General features: G+C 40.7%; 2 protein-coding genes across 3 annotated transcripts in view; one reads left to right on the top strand and one right to left on the bottom strand.

Annotated features, from left to right (window-relative positions):
* Nucleotides 1-2,902: 2,902 nt before the first annotated feature.
* phf13 (PHD finger protein 13) lies at nt 2,903-13,471 on the top strand. 2 transcript variants are annotated; one of them, XR_013808206.1, is made up of 6 exons: nt 2,903-3,354; nt 4,245-4,343; nt 9,297-9,476; nt 9,560-9,980; nt 11,134-11,447; nt 12,127-13,471. XR_013808206.1 is itself a non-coding variant. In XM_079681334.1 (5 exons), exons 1-5 carry the CDS (start codon nt 3,310-3,312, stop codon nt 11,364-11,366), a joined length of 978 nt encoding a protein of 325 aa, XP_079537460.1. In that variant the 5' UTR covers nt 2,904-3,309; the 3' UTR covers nt 11,367-13,471. The 2 variants fall into 2 exon arrangements, 1 of the variants encoding a protein (XP_079537460.1); XM_079681334.1 differs by having other exon boundaries at nt 2,904-3,354; nt 11,134-13,471.
* An 87-nt stretch (nt 13,472-13,558) lies between these two features.
* LOC307039352 (dnaJ homolog subfamily C member 11-like) overlaps nt 13,559-22,414 on the bottom strand; it is a gene marked incomplete at its 5' end in the record, with an annotated part of 9,328 nt that continues 472 nt past the window's right edge. Inside the window, 15 exon segments of the mRNA XM_079681327.1 lie at nt 13,559-15,567; nt 15,681-15,810; nt 15,900-16,042; nt 16,982-17,039; nt 17,205-17,274; nt 18,058-18,213; nt 18,310-18,426; nt 19,180-19,265; nt 19,583-19,772; nt 20,016-20,089; nt 20,220-20,342; nt 20,661-20,789; nt 21,008-21,109; nt 21,196-21,269; nt 21,919-22,048. Coding sequence (XP_079537453.1) covers nt 15,539-15,567; nt 15,681-15,810; nt 15,900-16,042; nt 16,982-17,039; nt 17,205-17,274; nt 18,058-18,213; nt 18,310-18,426; nt 19,180-19,265; nt 19,583-19,772; nt 20,016-20,089; nt 20,220-20,342; nt 20,661-20,789; nt 21,008-21,109; nt 21,196-21,269; nt 21,919-22,048 — 1,611 coding nt within the window. The 3' untranslated portion in view covers nt 13,559-15,538.

The following is a 22,414-nucleotide window of genomic DNA, read 5'->3' as shown; positions in this document are numbered from 1 at the left end:
TGGGGCATTTCTTCCCCTCATCCAAATAGCCCCATCATCTGCGTACAGAGCCGATTGTATGCATGTGTCTAAGCATGTAAATATATCATTAATCATGATGTTAAATAATATTGGACTGACTGCACTCCCTTGGGGAATACCATTTTCTATTTCAAAATAGTTGGAAATATCTGCTCCAACCTTTACTCTAAATGTCCTGTCTGTTAAAAAAGCCCTGACCCAATTGTACATTCTCCCTCCAATACCCATTCTTGAAGCGCCCTCTTCAGGACTGCAAGTAGCATCTTCTACTTCTTCTTCTCTCGTTTTTGGCGGATTGCAAACAACTTAAAAGGTGCATACCGCCACCTACTGTACATGAGTATGAATCATCATATCATTACAACACTCCATTCCCTCTCTGCCTCTAAAGCTTTAGCCTTTAGTTTTTCTCTTTCCGCTTTATAGATGTCACAATGTAACAAGATATCTTCTACATCTTCTTTTACTCCACAGTTCCCACAGTAGTCACTGTCACTTTTCCCCATGATATACAGCGTACCATTCAAACCGTGTGATTTATTCTGAGTCTAGCTATCATGATTTCCTCCCTTCTGTTTCTTTCTTTATGAATATTAATTGTAATTGTCTTTTGTACTTTGTGATAGTCTTTGCCTTTCTGGTCTTTCTCCCACCTTTTCTGCCAGATCTCCATCCCTTTCTTCTTAATTACTGCTTTTCCTTCTCCTTTACCAAGTTGAACTGGTAATGTTATTTCCTTTTGTAATGCACTTTTTGCTAATTTATCAGCACACTTGTTCCCTTTCACCCCCTCATGCAGGCACCCAGCAGAATTGCAGATCTATGCCGCTTCTGTGAATTCTTAACAGGTTGTGATTGATTTCTATGAGTATGTCTTCTCTGGCAGTTGTTGTTGACTGTATGCTTTGTAAACTGGATAATGAATCTGTGCATATCACCACCCTATCTGGTCTGACCTCTTCCACCCACTGCAAACCTATCACTACTGCCAGCATTTCTGCTGTATGCACTGAAAGTTGGTCTGACGCTCTTTTTGATATTTAAAATTCCGACACATCGATATACCAATTCCGACACACTCTTCCTTGTTCTTAGAACCATCTTTGTATAATTTGAGGTAATTTTGATAATTACTCCTGGTACAAACTTGTTTTGAATCCTACTTCATTTATTTGCCACTCTCTTTTCTTTTCTACAATACTCACATCTATATTTACTATTGGAAAGAGCATGGGGGTACACTACTGAATGGATTTGATGGTGAAAACTCTAACACATGCATGCCGTAAGTCCTTATTTTTTCTTTACTTGTCCATCCAAACCCACGTCCCTGAAACTTGGAATATTCCCAGCACTCCTGTAATGTTTTGTTTGTGACAATTGCTCTTGCTTATTGGGTCAGGTTAAAAGGAAGTTTTAATGTCGGTTTGTTAAAAGTTCCTTTTAACCTGACACAATAAGCAAGAGCAATTGTCTCTCTTCTTAGTTACAATGGAGTCTCTCCTGCTTCAACTAATATTGCATTAGTAGGGGTTGACTTAATTGCACCTATACACAACCGTAACGCTTTATATTGGGCAAGTAGCATCAAAGAAATCAATCAAAGATGAGAGTAACACATGCGTCACTTCCGGGCAAAAATGACGGCTCCTCCCACTTTTGGGGGAAAACAAAGCTGTAATTTGAATGGCAATCAAGCCTGAAGCCACACAGCTCTTCTTTTACTGTCCTTTTTTCTTAGAGGAAGTACAGAAAAACTTAATTCTGGATTTGTTTTAATGTTTGAGGTGCAATAAACGACACAGCAGCTTTTTAGCATGATAAAACAATTATTTTCCGCCTCGCTCATGTAACGAGTGTGGACACAGTTAATGTTCCACACGATCGTCGATTTCAAATGATTTAATGTAATTGTTTGCCTGACTGGCCATCGTAATCGGGCTCTTTGAAGATCCAAAAATCCACGGTTTTCTTACATTTCTGATCGGATTGGCAAAAACTTCAGAATTTGTATTGACCGCCATTCAAATGACAGCGTTGTTTTCCCCAAAAAGTGGTCGGGGCCGTAATTTTGGTCCTGAAGTGACGTAAGTGTTATATAGAATGGTTGCAGAGTCATAGAGGTCTCTGCAATGGTGTAAAACTATTTCCTTACTTTTAGGGCACTACAAAGCATATTACTATGTTTAATTAAAAAATATCCATGATAAGTGTTTATTATTGTAATTATTATAATATAATTATAATTTTCATTTCACAGTATCGAGGCAATTTCACATGAAATACAATTTTTAAAGGCTATACAAAGATATACGCACTTGTTGATTTATTTGAATATTTATTACCATATATCACATCACATGTTACAAGCGCTAAGCTACCATCTGTTTCTATTAAAATAAACATATAAAGCTACAATGAATAAAGCAGTGGCGATTCTAGACCAATATGACTGGGGGGGGGGGGGGGGCAGGCTGGGGCCAGTTATTTTCTGAGGGGGGCACAATAAATGCAGGACGAAAGAGACAAAGACATTATGAAGTAATTGCGCATAAGAAAACAATGCAATACAGTTATTGGTGTTTGTTTCAGTACACATATTTATTTCAGATACTTATAGTTACAGTTTTTACGCTCTAATGGGTCAGACTAGAATGAAAAATAGCGTTAGTTCCACCTATTCCATCAGCCAATAAATCGTTTATTCATAAACTGCCCCCCCCCTCCCCTAGAACCGCCCCTGGAATAAAGACAGGAATTAATACTAATTCATAGAAAATACAATATCACCATGTGGATTAATAGAGAGAGCTGAGGAGGTTTTGTTTGTTTTATTTCAATATCTCTCCTGCCACTGTCAAGTCCAGTGGGTGGCGGTAATGAGCCTCCATTGTTTGGCATACGACAAATAAACACCACAGAAGAAGAAATTAGAAGGGGGCAGGCAGCTGGTGACAGCCGAACCGCTCCCCCAGCAGCCAATACACCGAATCAACAGAAGACATTACCGGACAGCTACGTGTAGATACAGTAGTAGCGTTTACTCTTCACCGGAGACACGTTTTTCAACTTAGAGCCGAGTAGTTGTTTGTTTCCTTGCATTGGTTAAACAACGTTATGGCTTGTGCTGATGGAGGATGATGGCAAACTGAGAGAAAGCTGTTGCTTCGAGTTTTAGCATAAGTAACGTTGACGTTAGCTTCGTATCTACCAAGGAAAGGCTAGGTAACCACAGTGTTTACGGTCGTGGTATCGACACAACGCCAGGTGGTCTGGCACTCGGTAAAGATGGGTGACATAAACCCATCGACATCCCATGCATTTCAGTCGGAGGTAAGTGTTCTTACATAACTATTTCACAGTGAGTAGTTTGCAGACATGGCTAACGATGCTAGCAAACGTCAACTTGATCGAGATTGTCACCACACGGTGTAGCAGCTGCTCGTTAGCATACCGCACTAAATGTTGTCATAATTTTAGCTACTGGTGCTGATATTAAAATAGTTACACACGTTAAACTCCCAGAGAAGCTTCGTTCAAGCAGTCAATTGTCAATACTTAAAGTTGTGTGTGAGCATAATTAAGTAACACTACTTCAGAGTGCACTTTGTAAGACTGTTGACGCAGAAGCTAGCTTAACGTTTCATCGAAAAAATAACATTCCATCATCATAACCACAGAATGCTAATATGCTATCACTAACGTTTGCTTTTTAAACATCGTAAGCAAGCCATCTATTTCTATCGACAGTTGGCGTACACTTCTGCTCTTATGTCCCTCTTTGAATATTCGACGGTTTTTTATACTGCGTTATATTGGCATGTTATGCCAGTTAAACTTCACCGACTCTTGTCAGCAGCTAGCTTCGGAGCATTAGCATTTGTTACTTATTTGCTATGTATTGCTAGCCGACGTTGCTAATATTAGCTGTCGTTGGTTAATCGGTGGGGGTTGGTGGGAAGCCTCACTGACGAGTCCAAAGAGACATTCGTGTCTGCGATTAATCAAACTTTAGACTGTCAACATCTTATTTTTGAGTTGCTTCCAGTGTTGTTATGTCGTATTGATTCGACACCGAGTCTACGTTTGTAAAGTCTCGTAAATGGAGTGTGCCAATCACTTGTCGTTAATGTCAACGCCATCAATATAACACAATGGTCAACGCCATGTCGGGCTGTGTAGGTTTAATGCAGCGTGTTAATGTTTCAATAATTGTGTTTCAGGGTTTCAGCCCGCCATACAGGAGGAGGACAGTTGAGGATTTTAACAAGTTTTGCACTTTCGTCTTGGCCTATGCTGGTTACATCCCATACCCGCAAGAGGTGAGTAAATGAAGCAGTTAGTTAGTGCCTTATAACTACTTCACCTTAATGGTAATGCATCGTTTTAATCTGCTACATTTAGTTACAAATGAGAACCGTTGTATTGAGTGAAATTATGTGTCCACATAGTAGAAATACTAAATCAAGAGTATACAGTGGATAACATCAATCACCATAATGCATAGCTAAATCATAAATAAAACATACACGTTTTTTGTAAATTAATGAAGTTAATAGATAGAAAATTATATCAACAGACATTTTGCCCTGTTGGAAATGTGTAGAATGGATTTAAATTGAGAGGTGTGTGTTTAAAACTGCAAGCAGATACTTATTGACCACACAATGGATGTAATCCTTTTGAATCCTGCATATCTGTTGTGATTGGCAATACGTTGTCTAGACTTTGTGTAGTTGGATGTCATTGTCTTCAAAGTTGTTCTAAAACTATAAGCATATTATCTTACACGTTAGTAGCATGTGTTTTATTTGATCTTGAATGTATAGAGTTTCTAACTTTTCATATGATACGTTGAATTCTGTTTTTATGATCTCTTGGATCCTCCTTCACGTACACTGCTGTTTGTCACCTCCTTAACTGAGCCCTCTGTTATTTGACGAGTAGTTGTGATCACATTGTCCACCGATTCATACCCATGTTCCTCTCTGTAACACATTTATTATGGCTAAAAAACATTGTTAAAGTGAAAGTTTACTCATTAACGCATGCACCTCCACTTCCTAAAACATTGATGTCCTGTTATCAAAGGACTCTCCTTTTTCTCAGTGTTGGATTACCTGTCTGTTGTTACACACCTCGTGTTTTTCCCAAACTCGGATAAGTCCCCCAAACTTGCAGAACATTTATGATATTGTCTTAATCTGCTTTTCTAATAACATGGTTTTAACTATAAACATTTTCTTTTAAACCAATACAACAACAGCATATGACACCCTTTTTACATTTCTTTTGTCAGATCTGATGTTTGACAAATGTACTTCCTCTTTCCTCACCACCAGCAGCATAGATTTATAGATTCTGACTCATTCATTTCAAGTTGTGGTTGTTCCTCTAAAGGTTTTTGGTCCCCAAGTTGCTTTTCGGTTTTCCTCTAACACAGTGGTTCTCAAACTTTTTTCAATAATGTACCCCCTTTTTAAAAAAAAAATATCAGCCAAGTACCCCCTTATCAGCACAAAAACAATTTGTTAGGGAAAAAAAGCTTATATAAAGAGGTACAGGTACAGGTTGCGGACTTTCGGTGACAGAGCTTTCAGTGTAGCATCCCCCACCCTCTGGAACTCTCTCCCCCCCGAAATCCGCAGCGCCCCAACCTTGGACACTTTCAAAAAAGCCCTCAAAACGCACCTTTTCACCAAGGCTTTCCCCACTATATAGTTAGTTTATTTTTCCGCTACTTGCTTGCCCCCCCCCCCCTGACCTGTCTGCCTCTTTTCCCCTACTCCCCCCCCCCTGCCCGACTTGTGAAGCGACCTTGGGTTTCGTGAAAGGCGCTATATAAATATGATGTATTATTATTATTACAGTACAGCGCTGCACCATCAGTGTCTGGTTTATTAAAACAACAACATTGTAACTGAGAAATGCTACATTTCAAATGTTTACAGTGTTTCCCCTATATACACATTTCTTTTTTTTTTTTTAACTTTCTTTTCTTTTCTTAAAATAATAATAAGTGGCGACCCTTTTTCATTTTTGATTGTTTGTTATGTGGATTTGTAGTATTTGTGTTACTGTATGGTGTAAGGCGTATTTTTGCTAAATCTTGAGACATTGCCACTGTATGTACTAGGCAGGGCCAATTTCTGGCATAATACACAGGCGGTCGCCTAGGGCGCCATATCTAGGGGGCGCTGCTCTGGGAGGGAAAAAACATTTTTGACCGTTGGCGCTCATCCAAATGTTCGGCCTAGATGTAACAACATTCATAATTAAGTAAATGTAACATCCTTTTCACCCCGGTTATACGTTTAATTTGCCCTGTACGGTGGGCGCTGTAAGGGATGAAAGTGGGGGATGTTGGCTTATCAGGCGCCCGCAGCTCACAGCCAAAGTGCGAGCGTGGTAGCGAGAGAGCAAGCAAGGGAGAGGGCGCACCGGTACCGGCGCTGTTGTTATTAGAATCTGGTGCTAGCTGCGCTAACGGATATAAGAAGTAGATGTTTCTACAACCAGGGTGGAGGAGAGCTCTCCTGTCAGACTGAGAGGCTCAGTGAGGTAAAGGACTCACTGAGTATTTAGATAGTTAATTTTAGTCTTAAGTTATCTCAGTGGGTCTCAAACGTTTTGACCACAAATTATGTAAACACATATTTCCAAGGCCCTCCTTTATAATTATTAGGATAAATAAAAACAGGTTTGAAATCCAAAAACCAAAAATATTGTTTAAAGTTGGAGAGATACAAAAATATGCATAATTAAATGTTAACTAGGTAAAATAAGATATGAATGAACAACAAAAATAAAATAAGCTACATTTATTTGTTATTGGCTATTGTAGGTTATTGGTTATGTTCACATACTTATTTGATTATTAAAATGTAAACCGATCTTTTTCATATGGGCGTTTTAGAGTTGTACCCCCTAGATCAGGTTTCTAGTAATTGTGTGCTCAAAGTGCACCAGATTGAAGCATTTTATTGTAAAATGTTCAAAAAAAAATATTCCCGGGGGGGCATATCCCCAGACCCCCTAGAGGATGTGACGTCCACCCCCCAATTCAAACATGTTTATACAATACTGAATACATTTGAAGCCATTTTGACTTATATTACCTATGTCAATACGTTTCTGTTTTTGCAGTGTATTTGTCTTTTGTAGAGATTTTTCATTTATTCTTTATATAAAATATTGCCTAAAATCTCACCTAGGGCAGCAAATTGTCTAGATCCGGCCCTGGTACTAGGCCTCAAGAGCCTTTCTTGTGCTGACACATAGAAAGAAATTACATTCACATTATGCTGGGCCAACGTGCCTTAGCACCGCTGCTATGACTCCATCCTAGGGGAAACACTGAACCCATCACTAAATTCATGGCAAACCAATTTTAACATCATGCAATAACACTAAGACGACATTAGTTGCATTGAACTGATCTTTTTAATAAGTTGTACTTACAATTTAGTGAGAAATATGGGCTTTTGCTTCACTGAGGATCTTTGTCATTCTGACAGGGAGGCAACTGCAGTTATTACACTTCGTTACTTTTCCTAAAGTTTGTATATTTATTTATTTTGGACCTAACACACTTAGCTAGTTTATCTACTCTGGAACTAGCTAAACTAGTTATAAATATGTGTTTTTTACTGTCGGGTCACTTATTACAGGTTCAGCGAGCTGCTCAAGACTGACGGGCTGTCAGGAGAGGGAGAGGAAAAGAGAGCACCCCGTTTATTTTCCCCATTTTATTATCCAGAATTACTGTAAACCTTTAAATAAAGTAGTTAATCTACTATTAGTTGTTTGTTTAAATGCATGAATTATGTTTTCATTAACATCAAATAAATCTCACGTACCCCCTGCAGTACTCCAACGTTCCCCTAGGGGTCCGCGTACCCCCATTTGAGAACCACAGCTTCACATCAAAACTAAAAGTCATAGCGGTTTACATTATGGTTGATTAATATAATAAATAGCGCAGCCCAACACTTAAGCTGTCATCAATGAATTCCCCTTTTTAGTTGATGTATTGTATCTCTCGACCAGTGGTCGTGTTATACGAATATTTTCCGTCTGACATTTTTTTTTAACAATGACGGAAAAACCTGAAAGCAGTCCGTAATTTTCACAGATTAGAACAAACTCAGAACAGCGACAAAGCTTCCCCGCAGCGAGGCTCCGGTCTTATCCATGCCCTCCAAAAAGGAAATGATATAGTTTCCAAACTGTACTTTGCCGTACAAATCATTGAAATGTCTGAGTTTTTGCGTTACGCTGTGGCGCGCTCCCGCGAGGTGCAGTGGGCATGCATAACACGGAGCTAACAGTTCACGAGCGTGCACTCCCCCCGGCCCCCCCCCCCCCCCCCCCCCTCCGTTGACAGTTCACAGGCCCCACCAGTCAGAGTTGTACAGACTGACGGGTAATAGTAGATTTTGACTGAAATGTTACAATCCTGTCCTTCAACAATTACGGACAGCGAAAAAGTCTGGCGCAACCTCTGGTCTGGACCATAGTCGATTAGGAATTCTTTAATTGATTAGTTTTTATTTGTGCTTTTTTATGATGAATGACAAGAAACAAAACCGTAGTTTAAATGGTGAATACAATTATGTAAGTGTTAATCTAGTAAGAATTTCCCTAGACAGTGCTTACTTACAACAGCGAGTTCCTCTTTGCTGCATGTCATCCCCTCTCTTTTCTCTCGTTCCTGTCTATCTTCTGCTGAACTATGGAATAAAGGAAAATGCCACAGAAACCCTCTTTGTCTAAAGCTGCACTTTACCCACACTTTACCTCTAAACCGGTACAGTATATCTCATAATGCGTAGAAGAAAGCACACTTTATTAATCCCCTAGGGAAAATTCATTCTGTTGATACAGTTGAGATACACACAAACAGGACCTATAGACATTTTGCCCTAAATACACACATGGAGAGGTTTCAGAGCAAAGGACCTGCCATGGTTCTTGCTCAAGGACATGTCGGCAGTTCCCGGGAGGCGAACTGGCCCCTCTCCAGCTACCAGTCAACAGAGCGTCCGGGCCAGTTTGAACTAGCGACCATCTGGTTCCCAAGCCATGCCTCTATGGACTGAGCTACTGCCTACCTTATTAGTACATATTTAATATATAGAATATATTTGTAAATAGGAATATAACAATATATGATCATCTTATTGTTTGGTGGAGAAATCTGTTCATCACCAGTGTTATCTGGGGTTGTGTGTTTGAATTCACTGACTTCTAGTTCTTCCTTTGTCTCGATACAGGACTCTCCACTGCGCAGTAGTTCCAGTCCTCCCAACAGTACAGGCAGCACAGCTGACAGTGATGGCTGGACCCCGGGACCCCCAACCTCCTGCCCCCAGCGCCCTCCCAAGGCCCCCCAGGACAGGAGCAGGAAACGTCCACAGCCAGGAGCCACACTGTCCGGTCACACCAAGAAAGACGTGAGTTAAATTAATCCAAGTCAAAGCCTTATATGTTCGCCTTCCTTCCTTTAAACATGCGTTCCCTTTTTATTTCTCTCTAGCACACAATCCCAACCCTGCACCCAGATGACCGCAGAAAAGCTGAAAAGCTGAAGAAGAAGAAAAGGCGAAAGGAGAGGGAACATGGGTCTGGGGAGGAGAGCAGGGTCCAGCAAGCCCACCCGACGTTTCCAGGGCTGCAGTACCCCGACTCCTTTGGTGGCCGAACGATCAAAGAGGAGCCTGAGGATGATTTCAGCATCCCCCTCACCCCCCAGCGCCTGCCTAGCTCGGCCCCCTGCAAGGAGGAGCCCAACGACGAGCGTCAAAACTGGGGTCACGAAGACCTCGAAGAGGGGATGGTTAAGGTACAAAAGGTGGAGGGCCTTGCAGGAAAGAGGAAGGTCTTCCGCCAGGGGAAACAGGTGGTGTTCAGAGACGAAGACGGATCAGGAGAGGACGAGGACATCATGGTGGACTCGGGTAGGTTTTATTTTGGTTTTTATATTGCCAAATATTCAATCATAACTTATGCAGTTTTATATCAAGGTAACAGTATTCATTATGATAGTGTAGTTGCTGTAAAATTGAAAATGTGTTTTTTAAAACAACCATACTGTATTTAATGAAACCAACAATTATTTGTTTGTAACTTCATTATAAACAAAGCAACTCCCTTACTTGAGACGATACTTGAGATTATTTCCAAATTTTAAAGGGGACCTATCGTACCCATATCTCTAAAAACGGGGCTACAACCGAACTGATCCAGATTTGCGTCCGATATGGCGTTATATCGGAAATGTGGGCTGGCTTTTCACCCACAGCCCTATCAGAAACGTTGCTATCAGAAACAATGCCCGACTGTATTGGACGTAATATGGTCGGTGCATGTTTGCATTAGCATCGCTAACACTCAGAGCTAAGCTGTACTGGAGAGCATGTGTGTGAAGAAGCAGGAAATAAAAAGGAACTCACCTTGTGGTATAACCGGCAGGAGAGAAAGCCTTTGAGCTCCATACTGTTTCAGAAATAATCCTTGATATGGCGTTTCATCACGGCAGTATTTAGTTTAGACAGTAGCTGCCGGGTCCCGTATGAGCTCAGACCCCTCCTTTTTTATTTTGTATCAATTTTTTATTTTTGTAAAGCTTTATCCCCAAAATCAGCACTTTTGAAACAGAAAGTGAAATAGAGGGATATATGAAGCATCGCTAGAATGGGTGATCTGTTTGGTATTTTGAGCAAATCACTTCATAGACATGTTTTTTTATATATTTGTATATATCTGAGACCTATGCTATTGCCTAAAAATAGCATGATAGATGACCTTTAAAGATTTACGGTTCCTGAAAATAATAATTTACAGTTTTAAATGTAAACAGGAGCCAATACATAAAAGACTTCAGTCAATGTGCAATAAATATAGAGCAATATATATAACTTGACATTTCCTGCAGGATTTGCTCATCTATTCAAAAAGGTGACGGCACACTGTCCTAATACACAACATTGTGCAAATGTGGATACATTTCTGCTATAGCACGGCATAAACACGTCATATCCCTCGGTGTATAAAAGAATGTTAAGAGTGTCCATATTTTGACTCATTGTATGCTCTCTGCTGCCTCCTCAGATGACGACTCGTGGGACCTGGTGACGTGTTTCTGCATGAAGCCTTTCGCAGGCCGGGCCATGATCGAGTGTAACCAGTGCAACACCTGGATCCACCTGTCCTGTGCCAAGATCCGTAAGAGCCACGTTCCAGAGACATATACGTGCCAGAGCTGCCGAGAGTCACTCGGGACCGCAGACGCCCGTCGGTCCCACCGCTCGCGCATAGGCCCGCGCAAGCATCTGCTGGACTGACCCCAGGTCGACCCCTGAACTCTGACCCCTTCCACTCCTGCCTCCATGCCGCCTGCTGGACTGACCCTTCCTCAAATTCAGGTCTTGCAACCTTCAGTCTCTGTCCTTCATGCCCAGCCATGAACCCCACATTTTCTATACACACTTTGGTGGACCTATCCCAAGCCCCTATCCCTTTTTGGAAACAGTTTGATTTTTAGATTTAACTAAGGTTTGTTCCTGCATCCCTACAGACTCCGTGCGTTAGGCAATCACTGAATGGATGTCCGTCTGTAGATGACACTAGCGTAGGGACAAACCTCTACTGTTTGGTGTCTCGTGAACACTGGAAACATATGAACTGCCATATAGAGAGAATACCCTCAAAACTGCCACCCACTAGGATGCATGCTGGGATTTGTAGGAAAGACAGTTTGCACTGTTCTCGCTTCTTTTTTTTTAAGGATTCATATGACCTTTCTGTCATAAGGACATGTATGTCTTTCTGATTAAACTGGATTTGTCTTCTTTTAGATGACTCTATAAATGTTACATAATTAAACGTAAAACAAGCTAAGCCTTGTGTTAACTGCTTCAGATGGTGCTATAGTATTACGCTGAGGTATAATCCACTAGAACAAAGATGTAGGATACGAGAGTCTGCATCTGCTTCATCTCTTTCTGTTTCTGTTTTGTTATTTAAAACATTGTGAAAGAATATCATTGAGGCTTGAAGCCCGTTAACTGAACCAAGCGCTTCTTCCTCCCCCTTCTGTTTCAGAAACTGTCTTCCAGCCTCTCAATTAAGACGTTCCTTGGCCATACACAAAGTTCTCACACCTTTTTATTTTCAAAATGTTTAAACAGTGTTTGTCTTTCACCAGAATCCTTTTCAGATGAGCAGTTTTTTTCTATATTAAATAACTTCTTATTTCACATATATAAAACTGTCCAGATTCAGATGACAGGGTTTTCAATTTGAAGTTCTCTTTTGCCTCTTCTCAGTGTTTTTGCTGCATTCAATGACGGGTTAGAACAGTTGTATTGTTCATAACTATTTTTATTTTCCAACCATTATTTTAATTCACCTCTGTTTCCTGTCTTCTGTTTTCATGCTCATGACAGAGTTTTCAGAGACAAGCATATTTATAGAAGGGAACTCCTATGGCCGTCCTGTTAAAGTATCAACAGAAAATAAAGCTATTGTAACTGGAATAGTGTTGTTAGAAATAGTCCAGTTCAAATTATGCATGAGTGTGTTTGTTTGAAAGGATGACAGTGTGAGGGTGTTGGCAAAGCATGTGCTGCTATGGCTCAACTTAGCTTCATGGTTTCAATCTTTGTAAGAAACAGAAATGGATATCTGCAAAGAACCATGGGCCGGTCGGTCTGTTTTTGTTTGTCTCTGAAGGGTCACATCATGAGAAGAGATTTAGTCTCTTACCTCTCACTAATGTTTTCACAGCAGTATTCACTTATTTCCACATGCAGCAGGTTTAGTTGAAAAAAATGCTTTTACTATTGCACTGTTCCCCTAAAACTTGCTGGAAATGTTGTTTTTTAAGCTTCGTTATTCATGTGCCATCTGCTGTTTTGTCTGATAAAATATAAAAGCCATACTGTAGTGACAGATTTTAGACTCAGAACCTTTTATACAAGTCCAGGATGGGATTTTACAATGCAGAATCAGTTACTTCGACTGGGCAATGACTCACATACACAATGCATCTTTGGTATGTGAAGAATACAGAACTTTCTAAAAGTTTAAAGTGGTTAAGCTACACTCTTGTCTGGTTAACTGGTTTCTATCCAGCAATCACCAGTTCATAAGAAACATCAGGTTTTTATGTTTTTAGGGAGTTTTCAAGACATAAAAAGCAGTTTCTCAGGACGTTCGTGTCATGAAAAGAGAACCTGAAGAGATATCTTTGGGCACAAAGTCCAAATTCTAGTCTGCCTCTTTAATACATCAGTGTAATCAATGTTAGCTCATTGTGATAAAGCTCGTTTGATCCAGATCTTGGGTTATCCTATCCCCTTATTGAGAAAGCGTTGTCTGTTCTGTGGTGCAAACTGTTTCTGTGAAACTATTGTAAACTATTGTAAATAAAGAGTTACCATTTTAACTAGTTTCCTTTTTGTCTTCATAACATCACAGTGCATTTTCTAATTGGCTAGTCCATCTGCAACGCTCTTGAAATCAAACAGGAATCTGATCGCTTCATATTTATTGTACTTTTTACAGGACAGGGAACACAGGCTCCTCAACCATACAGCATATTTACACACTAATGTGGGTCAGTTTGAGGAGTGGAACAGCAGGGAAGCCGTCTTTCTGCTGACCCCATGGCGCCTCAAGACGGCACTGGAGCAGAGGTGACCAGCTGACCTGTCAAAACACTTTACAGCACACTTAAAACTAACGAGGGAAGACAAATGCTACAAACAGTCAAGTGCAAAATGGCTGCTGTAATAGTGACACAAGACTGCTATGGATCTGACTGTAGAGACACACCCTTTCAACCAATAACAAAAACGTATCCATCCTGTTTTTATTTTTGAGCCTACACACCCCCCTCGTCTTGTGAGTCAATTGCAGCAATGGAAAAAATGCACAATATAAAATAAACAGGACTTGTCATAACTTCTTAGATGTAAACTCAGTAAAAGTACGCAACTTAATTTAGAGGCTTCAGCTCCACTGTCATGATGACAAGCCTCTAATATGTACTTTTTGTGCAAAGAAAATAAATACATTTTAGGTCAATATACTATTTTTGATAGTGCTTTCAGGGATTCACCGTAGCCCATGAAGGTGTCTCCCAACAAAATGGAGCAATCATTTTAATTATGCTATTCCCTTTGTAGTAACAGTTTCAATCCACAACAGATCTGAACAAAGTGCATCATGATATTAGATCTATCCATATCAACATTAATGGTATGTTAGTGTGTTGATTATCACCTAAGTGATGAGCATGGTTTAGCATCTTATACATGTATAAGAAGGGACATGGCAATAGCAGATTAATTCAATAAAAAAAAAGGGACAGAACAACAAATACAAATATATGGCACCCGTCTGGTGTACAAACAGACACAATCCAACAAATAAATGCAGCCATGTTAATGTTCCATGATCAGTACGAGGGTTTTAGTGTGGCTCCTGTCAGCTCAAGTTATTGCCTGTCACAGTGAAAGTGTTGACCTACGCCAAACAGCTTTAATCATATCTACATAGGCCTAAATATGATAAATGCGTACCAGTAGTTACTGTTGTCAGGGGCTTAGGGCTGCTATACCAGTGAAGTACACATCCAACCTTCATTTATTAAAAATCATTGGGCTGCAGCTGCAGAGCAACAATCGATAAACACTGACGCAAATCGAAGGGGAACTTCTGCTTTAAAAATGCAGTCTTGCCTGAATTATTAAAAATTCAGTATGAAAGATTTAAGCCTTGGTTGGACCACTACCATCAAAGGGCATCTCTCTCACTTTTCCTCCTCTAACTTCCATATCCGAGCATCACAGATATAAGTTTTGAGCACCAGTTTTCACCTGAGCAGCAGACATGTCACTCAAAGGCAAAATAAATGAACTAGGGACATTTCAATAAAGTGAACCAAAACACAAGTTACGCAGAGACATGATTCTGCATTTTAGAGACATTTGCACGAGTTAATGAAATGACTGGTATGTTATAACATGAATAGATCAACCTACCCTAAGACGACAATGACATGGGGTAAAATTACATTACGGCTCATTTCTATATACTTGACATAAAAAAATGTCAATACACTTCTTTAAATATATGTGCACTTGGAGCTCATCGTGGACAGGAATGGTCACCACATCCGCAGTGGCCATCAGTCCCTCTGTGTAGTGCATATATGTATATATATTTACTTATATATAAAACTATGTTCAGGGCCAGTGTCTGATCTCCTGCAGCTGTCAGATATTTGACTCAGAGACACACACTGTAAGCTGCCTCCTGTATTCTGCTGAACCTCAGAGGAGAGGGATGAGTGGAGGAACTGGATAAACAGATTCACTAAATACCATGACAGAAGAGGACCAGAGGAGAGTAACAGACTTATTGTTGATTTGTCCCCTCATTTTTTCTGTTGACACACAGTCTGTTTGATCTGCGTTTCGCCCTCTGGTGCTGCAACAGTAGTGGGCTCCTAGGAGGACTCAGGCTCGAGTCTGTGAGCTGAAAAGACAGAATGAATATCATTTGAACATGGATGCAGGCTTATACTGTAGTAGTGTGTTGCTAAGTGATAATAATTCTGGCTCTGTTGGGTGAAGTGGCTGCATACTAACATTGCTTGGGTATCCGTAGTGCCTCGGTGTCGGCGCAGATGACTTGGTGCATGACGCCTCGGAACTGGTACAGTAACTTGAGACTCTTATCCTCTCCCACACAGGGGTCGAAGAAGCCCGGCAACCCAGCCTGCACACAGAGAAGCAATTAATACGCATGCATATACAGAGGTGTGGACAATCAAATGGACACACTGACATGTACACACTAACACACACCTTAGAGGCCTCTGTTAGGATGAGTTTGGAGTCCTTGACCAGGCACTGCAGAGGCACGGTGACGTCGATGACCTTTGCTTTCTCCTGCTTCTGGCTGGTGTCCGTCACAAACTTTCCATACCAGGCATTCAGGATGATCAGACCTAGACAGAAGCTCAGTGTTTAGTGCTCTCATTTCCCTTTGGCAGTGCATACAAGATAACAAAACGGTCTTTTATTTGCATAGTATCTAAGTAAACATGTTTTGTGCCTCACAAAGACATACTATCATGTACTCACAATGCAAGCATAAAGACATACTGTTTATGTGCGTACGTGTGGAGGAAAATCTGATCACAATTGATGCCCAGAGATTACAGGTGGTTCTAAATGTACGTCTTGCTTCAGAAAAAGCCCTGTCCCCACATTTCTTTTTCCCACAAATGGAGCAAAGCTAACGTGCAATGGGTGGGCGGATCTGAGAAGGCTTATGTTGCTGTAAGGGGAGAGAAGTTCCGAAATGTAGGGGTGAGACTATGGAGGGATTTGTAGATAATAAGACGGATTTTAAAAAGTATCATGAAGTGAAGGGGGAGTAAGTGGGAGAGTACGTGTGATACAGACATACTGGAATACTGTCTAGGACACAGTTAGCACTTCTTGTATTAGAAGTGGACAACTATAAGTGCTTTCCTGTGAATACACAGAACCTGTGTCAGATAAGAAGAGGACTGACAGGCCAATAACTTTGTTGGCTTGATATCATTACTAATTATATTGGGAGATAAATGAACACACTTGCACACAAATTGCAGTCTGGACTTACCAATTGACACACTGGTGTTGTGTGCACAGACTAACAGGCTTAATTTATGTAAACACTGCATGGAGATGGGCTGAATCAGCAACACATGCTTTACAGTAGTAGATGATGGAAGTCAGACTTAGTAAAAACGTAATCCTAGAGCATCACTACATCACACAGTTAACGCAACCATGAGAAACGTCCCACATGTGAATTAAGATTTGTTTCTAAGTTTTGGCAGCAAACTTAAAAAGGTTTCACTCTTGATTGTTGTGTTTGTTTGTGTTTGTTCCCTCACCCATCTTGGATTCTTCCGCTTCTATGATTCTCCTCACAGACTCCTGCATCAGCAGAACCTGCAGAGGAGTCGAGGGAGATAGAGGAGGAGGAGGAAGACAAAATAGAATTGGATAGGAGAGAGATTTTCAGACAAGATGAGGAGAGCTGAACGTAGAAACAATGATTCCCACACACACATTGAGTAACTGTGGGGTTGGCACACTGCGAGTGTGAGTACTCACAGCAGACTCTGCCTCGGTTTTCTTCTTGGCAATGTCTACGGCCGAGCTCTTCCTCTGCAGCTCCAAATCTCTGAGAAGCACAAAGCAGACATCAACAATCACCCACCAGGAATCACTGTGGAGGCCCTCTGTGGTGACAGTGCCAGTGTGATAGAACCCGCCCGCAATATTAATGACACCAGCAATCAAATGTTGTAACTCAGGGCTGTATAGTGGTTTTTTAGCTGGAAGACAGCAAGTTTTATAACAAAACCATCCCTCATTAATGCAAAAAACACATTTTAGAAAACTGCACAACTTAAAGGGATAGAACTGATCTTCTAAAGTGCCGTTGTAAATGGTATTAAAGGAAATGGCGGACAGGTGGACACGGCAAGCAGCCAAACATCAGCCACATTACAAATTACCTTGTCACATGACAGCCCTTTTGGAGGGGGGAGTGAAGCTTTTATCTAAAGTATCTTAAAAACCACCAGATCGAGGCAGAAGTAGACCAACTTCTGTTTTCTGTGCGGTCAAATTACTGTTTTTGTCAAAGGAGTCAGGCTGCTTTGAAGAGAGCTTAGATAACCACTTCAGTTCCTCCAGGTAAAGGCTTTCTGGCAGCAAGGTAAAGAGGCGAAAAATTCTAAATATAGTGTACACTTAAACTGATATGGATTTTTTGAGACGGCGGCCGAAAAAGGTTTTGCTGCTCCCCTTATCCACAGGTCTACATTGCTTTGCTTCAATTTAGAAACTCTTGTCTGTTTCTCAAAACCGGGGGGCAGGCCACTCATTATAGATCGATATTGTCACATTTTGGCAAAGTGAGATGCTGATTGAGTGTTATTAGGACAGAAGATGTACTGACTGCTCTTTCTGTGCTTGTGTATATGGGATGACGACCAGTCTGTGGACGACCATGAAGAAAAGCAGGGGTCCAACGGTGGCGTAGAAGACAGCGCTGGGCAGCAGCTGATCTGTGAGGTGGATTGGAAACAGGTATGTCTGACTGGCACGCGCTAACCTGCACAGAAACACAAGAACAAATAAACTCATACATTAGATTCAGGGAGATTAGGACCCGCGAGAGAATGAGATCGTATGTTGGGTTGGACAGTACTTGATCTTGAGCGTGACCCCCTGAGGGACCCCGATGCTGACAGTGGCTGACAGGACACTGTGTCGGCTGATCTTCCTCTCTGCTCCATATTCCACCACAGTGCCAAACCAGCCTGTCCTGGAGAGGGAGGAACGCAAAAAGAAACCATTAGAGTTATTCAGCTACTTTAGTCATTAACTCAGGAAGTAGGTTCATTTTACAGCCAGTACAACAAAAGATTGAAAGTATTTTTTACAATAGAAGATATTTTCTACTTTTATTGTAAATAATACTTTTACATGAATATTGTATGTATCAATTAACTCCCTATTTATGCATTTTAAATATGTTTATGTTTGCTACATTGTTTTTCTTTCTCAAAAATGTGCTATAAAAACATTATATTATTAGAAAATAATTGCTACGATCTAAAAAAAAACATGACTTATATTTTAACAATTATAATAAAAAAAACTGTTACTTAAAGGTGGGGTAGGTAAGTTTGAGAAACCAGCTCGAGATACACTTTTTGTTATATTCCATGGAATGCTCTTAACATCCCGATAGCAATGAATAAGTGCTTTGACAAAAAATCCATAAAAAATGTCATCTGTGGAAGCCGTAGTGCTGTAAAAAGCACGACCAATCATTTTAGCCGGCCCGGCTAAAATAACTGGAGGGCCTACCTGCCTGTCAGCCTTCCATCTTTGCACAAACTTATCTCGTGCCCTCATTGGTCAAGTGCGCGTTCGTGTGTGTTGGAGGAGGGGCTCTGTAAGGAAGTGGCAGATTTTTCTAGCTCACTCGAGCTGGTTTCTCCAAAATTACCTACCCAACCTTTAAGGTGACAAGAAATCCTTTGAGACAGACAGGATAAATGAACAGACGTACTTCACAGAGCCTTTGATTTTAGTCTGGTCTTCATCCTGAAACTTGTACTGATAGCTCATCATCAGGTAGGAGTGAGGCACCGCCAACTGCAAGGGACGTTAGGAGAGAATGAATACTGTATTATAATGACTATTTAATATAAAACTGTCATTCGCATATCACCGGCGTCATCACATTATTAGGAATTTATTACAATTTTATATATTTAAATACTTATCTTCTAGCCAAAATGATACCATTTCGAAATGGTAGGGAGGGGGGTCATTCAAAGTTTTTTTATTTTACCACTTTAAATTACAGCACAACCTGTATTTACCATATTAACAGCAGGTACTGTAGCTGTGTACCGTATATACCTGCCTCCCTACAGTGTTTATTCATTATTGTTTGCCTTTATGTTTACCTGCAGAGCCAGAGTGAAGTGGCTGCTCTTTGTGTCCCGCACCAGGCTGGTCGTCATGGCACTGCTGGGCCCCCAGCGCCACTGCAGGTAACCCATGGTGTTCTGGTCCAGGTGACGTGCTGTCATCATAGAACAGGTGGGGCGCAAACCTCGAGGAGAGAACTGCAGACCGCACTGGGCTGTCAAGAAACTGGACAGACAGGAGACAAACAGAGAAAACATTAGAGGCAGAATATGCTTTTCATTACATTACATCTCATTTTGATGACCCTTTCATTCAAAGCGCCTTACAATTAGTGCAGTAAAACATGAGGATACAAATTCAGAAAAGCAAGAATCCTGCAAGTGCATTCTCTTCAAATAAGCCCAACCATTGAATGTATGTAAATACAGTGCATGTTATAGTCCCCTATATCAGAGAATCAGGCCTTACCACCGTTGGGTGATGTTGCGAAACACCTTCAATCCGATAAGAGGTCCAAGTATGTCCCCAGCTCCCAACTCCAACTGCAAAGGAGAACCCACAAGAACATCTGATTGCATTCTGTACCAAAAACAATCAGTATCATCCCAATTGAACATTTGTCACATGCTGTCACCAATTCGTTTTTATATGTGTGTGTGTGTGTGTGTGTACCTCTCCCCAGCCCTTTGCCGAAGTAACCCTTCGGACGGTCATGTTAATGTTGCCCCCTCCGGTCCCATTGTGTGTGGAGAGTGAACCAGACAGCACTGCTGTGTCAGTGTTCGTCAAAGGAGCCTGAAGAAAAACAGGAAAACACAGAATACTGCATTCACCCTGGCTCAGACAAGTAGCTGTGTATGTTTAAAGATAATGCTAATAACAGTAATACAATGTATTTAATTGGTGCCTTCCATGGTCAATTTACTTCATATACAATCATTAATAAAGGATAATATCAACACAAAATGTAAAATCAACGACACATACATTAGGCAACAAAGCACCAGGAAAAACATAAATTAAATAGAACATATAAAAGGCAGCAGAAATGTGTTTGAAAATGTGGTTGTATTCAATATGTAGAGTGAATACTGAGTGTTTGTTTTGTTGTACCTCTATGGACTGGGAAATATGCATCTTGTTGATTTCAATATGAGGAAATCCTCCTCCTGGCATCTCTTCAAAGTCCTCATCATAGCGGTCAAACAGGTCTGTTGCATCCACACCCACACTGATGGTGCCCTGCATAACAAAGGAGTGAAGTGGAGAGACTGACAGAATTAATTAAAAAAGCATGAAAAGGATGAGGGACATAATGAAATGAATGTGGACACCATCCACAGTCAAAATGGAGTTGTGTTACTTAATGTATTCAGTAATATCTGCTTAAAGATGGTGGCCCGCATAAGAAATACAATCAAGTTGACTGAGGAATGTGTTGAAGTTGTGACTTTAAAAACCTTGGGGTTGGTTCTTTGGTGCAATCTTCTCTCTTCTCTTTCTCTCTGCAGCCTTTCATACTCCTCTCGAATTTCTGCTGGAGTTCTCTTCCTCTCCACCACCTACGCAGCATCAACGCCATACAGTTATCAAGATATGTTCATGTGAAGTATGCCTAAAGTAGCAGCAAAAAAGACAGAATACATACCTCCCAGCCTTCCACCTCCAACCCTTTCTTGCCAAAGAGGTCATAGATGGCTCTGGAGTGAGCATCACTCAGCACTGAGGGCATAGAGAGAACTTGTGGTTCAGCTTATAGGAATTGATTTTGCTGTGTGCTTTGAATGGAGTTGTGTCTGTTTCCGTGCCCTGCTTAATTTCATCTGTATTTTCCAAACAAGAATGGCAATACAATGTTTTAACTGACTATGTAATACAATATGGGGGGCGTGTGGCATAGTGGGTCGTCCGTAGGTGTTCGGATCAGGGGGTCACGGGTTCAAACCACACTGCAGTCAGCATGTCGTTGGGTCCCTGAGACACTTTACCCCAAATTACTCCTGTGGGGATTGTCCACAGTATTGAGTATGTAAGTCGCTTTGGATAAAAGCGTCTAACAAGTGACATGTAATAATAATAATAATAATAATATATTGTCCAATGAGACAAGATATAGTCTAATGTTTAGTCTTTTTCCTGTTTTTGAGGGCTTGATTACAGTAATATGATGCATTTATTTTTGTTAGCAATCTAATCTATTATTATCATATACACACTAAAACTTTATATCCAAATGATTGATGATTCTTTTTTTTTAAATGGTTAACCCTACGATAATGTTGCAAAATGGAGAGGGGGTTATTTCATCAAAAACTATTACGATATTTGCTTTTTCCTTGTTTGATTCCCAATTACTTACAAGTGTCCTTACCTTCATATGCCTGATGCACCTGGTTAAAAAGCTGCTCAGCCTGGCTTTTCAGCTCTGGGTCTCGATGTTTGTCAGGATGGTAGAGCATACACAGCCTCCGATATGACGCCTTTAGCTCCTCCAATGTAGCCTGTAGCAAGGCAGAGGACAGGTGTCACTTGTGACCAACAATTATTTTCATTAGGGATTAATAAGACGGATATTTGATTAGTTTAGTCTCTAAAATGCCAGAACCGATGAGCATATTGGATTGCAAAGTCCAGTGTATATTTTATAAGACAGATCAAAGAAGGAGATCTTCACATTTGAGAGGCATTTTTGATTGAAAATAACCTCTCAAATTGTGTCATCTTCACTCAGTCAATACAATACTGTTGCATTTAAGCATCCCAGTTTTAAACACAATTGAAAATAGTTACCTGTCCACTGACAATAAACCACAGACTAAAATTGGGTCAATGTACTTCCTGCTGGGCAATGGTGTCTGCCACATTAA

This window comes from Notothenia rossii, assembly GCF_949606895.1.
Source record: "Notothenia rossii genome assembly, chromosome: 5".
Lineage (NCBI taxonomy): Eukaryota > Metazoa > Chordata > Actinopteri > Perciformes > Nototheniidae > Notothenia > Notothenia rossii.
Note: the sequence above shows the minus strand (reverse complement) of the source record. Positions and strands in the feature narration are given on the sequence as shown.

Coding starts and splice junctions, on each gene's coding strand:
- phf13 (XM_079681334.1), top strand. CDS start 3,310: ATGGGTGACATAAACCCATCGACATCCCATGCATTTCAGTCGGAG. Junction 9,477..9,559: donor CCGGTCACACCAAGAAAGAC/GTGAGTTAAATT, acceptor ATTTCTCTCTAG/CACACAATCCCAACCCTGCA. Junction 9,981..11,133: donor GGACATCATGGTGGACTCGG/GTAGGTTTTATT, acceptor CTGCCTCCTCAG/ATGACGACTCGTGGGACCTG.